The 2,649-nt window shown below is 42.9% G+C and overlaps 1 protein-coding gene across 2 annotated transcripts in view; it reads right to left on the bottom strand.

Annotated features, from left to right (window-relative positions):
* Positions 1-648: 648 nt before the first annotated feature.
* The window catches only part of LOC109541931 (E3 ubiquitin-protein ligase CBL-B), a 46,870-nt gene continuing 44,869 nt past the window's right edge, over positions 649-2,649 (bottom strand). Inside the window, exons 6-8 of one of the 2 annotated variants that reach the window (XM_048669436.1) lie at positions 1,736-1,810; positions 1,479-1,677; positions 1,347-1,428 (exon numbers count right to left, since the gene is read on the bottom strand). In XM_048669436.1, coding sequence (XP_048525393.1) covers positions 1,421-1,428; positions 1,479-1,677; positions 1,736-1,810 — 282 coding nt within the window. In that variant the 3' untranslated portion in view covers positions 1,347-1,420. Of the gene's footprint in view, positions 1,678-1,735; positions 1,811-2,649 lie in introns of both variants that reach the window. The other variant, XM_019910929.2, reaches the window with a different exon arrangement.

Here is a 2,649-nt window from a genome sequence, read left to right as displayed (position 1 = left end):
TCACACTTTGAGACGCAGGAAGGAAACGAATTTAAGGTTTAAAGACAGCAAAGACCTAAAAGAATGCAATGTTTACCAATTATGAGTTTGTATGCGTTTTAAATCTGATGATGGCGCTGTTGTCTCGCCGAAACGTAATGAAATAAACGATTGACTGAAACCCAGGAAGGAAAAGAATATAATCGCATGGAAGGAAAACCGGTGGGTGGAAAATAATTTCTTGCTGACGTTTCGCATGCACGAGCGGCTGGCATCTTCAGAGGCGCCTTGCTCGAAGCAACCACCGGAGTTTGATGATTGAAATTTCATACACAGTGTGTCTGCTTTAGTTGCAGCGATATGGGAAAATTTTCAGTTCTGCGCGACCTCATTTTCATTGGCGATTCGCTCGGTGAATCCAAGAAAGACTTTTCTGGCAAGTTCTTCAATTTTCATTAATTTTTCCGGACTTTCAGGCGGCTCTAGAAAAAAAATCTTAGAATCCCCGAGCGCATTAGGAATGAAAATTAGGCTTCAGCCCGTGCAGAATCGAAAGTTTTCTCTATCCCTTTAGCTGCAGGCCCACACTGTATGTATATGAAATTTCGGCCACAAAAAGCTAAAAAATCCCTTTTCTGCATGCACATATTCATACTCAGGAACACTTTGTACAGTAATTATGGTTTATTTCTGAGAAAAGTTGCACGAAAAAGAAAAACATTGAACCAGACGACGAAAAGATCTAAAAAAATTGATTTTCGTACTCTAATTTTATTGCATTTGGTTCAATCGGTAGGCGAAAATTGATCCTTTTCATCCCCAATCCGATACGCTGGATTCCATGGTAGAAAACAGCGTCCATCAAGTTTAGAAACGCTTTTTCCCTTTCAGTCGCTGGCAATTATTCAATTAGTGGAACTGAGTGAAAATGAGTAAATTAAAATCGAGGGGCCCCGCTAAGGCTACTTGCTATCCTAATTTTGTACCGAATTCGTGTAAAATATCACAAGCCATATCTACGTTATTTCCCGTTATACCCAAAGCCCTTATTACTGAGTCTCTAGAGTAGCCTTCGCTAACCAGTTTTTTGATATAGTTTATGTTGATGTTTTCGTACGGAACACTCGCTTCGCGCTCGAGTGGATTCGCCAGCTTCTTGTTCTTCAGATGGCGCAGCTCCACCTCGATATTCTCGTACGGCTTGCTGCTGCTGATGTTCGGGGTGGTGTGGGATTTTGGGGGTGCGGGTTTGCGCGCCGTGCGGTTCGACGGGCAACTCAGATGTCTGGGCGGCGTTTTGCTCGTATCGATAACATTATTATCACAATTTGAAACGACCAGACCGACGATCGTTTCGGGCGTGCTCAACTCAACCGGCCCGCCTCCTCCCGACTCAGAATGGCGCATCTCCAACATAGAGCTGCTCTTCGGCAGTTGCACCTCAACCGGCTGGTGACTGGTTAGGTTCGTTACCGATTGTGATTGTGTTTCGCTCAAACCTGCATGGATATTGGGGCTTCCATTGCGAAACGCCTGCGAGGATGACGTTGTGGGGATCGGTGGGAGTTCTTGGGTTGGTGAACTTTTCCGGGGCGGTAGTGGGGGCGGGACAGCAGTGGGCACTATGATGGTACCTGGAGGATTCCTGCGCACGAATCTCGGACTACTTCCAGGCGAGATCATCGGGCTGGAGGAGTGCTAATTGGGGAAAAGCGGCAATGAAGAGAAGGCAGGCTCAACAGGTAAACAAACTCACCGAAACTTCGGTCCGGGGCTTGAGCGCCAGCGCATGCAAGCTGCTGCCTGCACAGTTCCACAGTTCTCCGGCATCCTAAAGGAAAATGCCCCATTAAAAGGGCGCTTGCCCCAATGGAACGCCCACAAGAAACACAGCAAACAACATGCCTTGGTTGTAGATAAGTTCTATATTGTTGAGGCGGATTCATTTTTTTACAAACTTCTTTTTGGGTATCAGACTAGGAAGGCTTTCACGGCCGGTTAAATTACATTTAGGAATGTTTTCCGGGCTTTCCTCCTGACGTTTCGTCCACAACTGCGGTGGACATTTTCAAAAGCGATGAGGCAGTGGGCGAAGTGATCTCCCGTGCTTTCCGACTCAGTCTTAGTGGGATTATATTTTTATATTTTCATATATTATATATTTACTTCTTATATTTACTCTTCTCAGGCCTTTGAAAATGTCCACCGCAGTTGTGGACGAAACGTCCGGAAGATATTCCGATAGACCACGGCTTCAAAGCCCGGAAAACATTCCTAAATGTTCTTTTTGGGTATTTCACCTCAAAAATTTCTTTGACGTTTCGATAGCTATTTTCTGCTATCGTTATCAAAAGAACCTAAATTAACCTAAAAAAGAGTATGTTAATAAATTGTGTAACAATAGTAGGATAATACAGTATATGAAAATTCGTCTGTGCAAATTGTCAGTTATGTGACTTTGACTTAATCTCATTGTTTAAATTAGTAAAGGTAATGTTAATTAATAATTTTGGTATACAATTAATTTGGGTGTATGTTTATCTGGTTTACTTCAGATTTCAGCATAGGCAACCACGTATGACTTAAATTAAATGAACATGAAGCAACACAATTATTTTGATTTAGTAAAATTAGTGCGCTTTCTTTAATTTTACGTTTTTTTGTGGATTG

Source organism: Dendroctonus ponderosae, unplaced genomic scaffold, assembly GCF_020466585.1.
Source record: "Dendroctonus ponderosae isolate FM_Combo_2020 unplaced genomic scaffold, Dpon_F_20191213v2 Dpon_F_20191213_8, whole genome shotgun sequence".
NCBI classification, from domain to species: Eukaryota; Metazoa; Arthropoda; class Insecta; order Coleoptera; family Curculionidae; genus Dendroctonus; species Dendroctonus ponderosae.
This window is presented reverse-complemented; position numbering and strand designations above follow the sequence as displayed.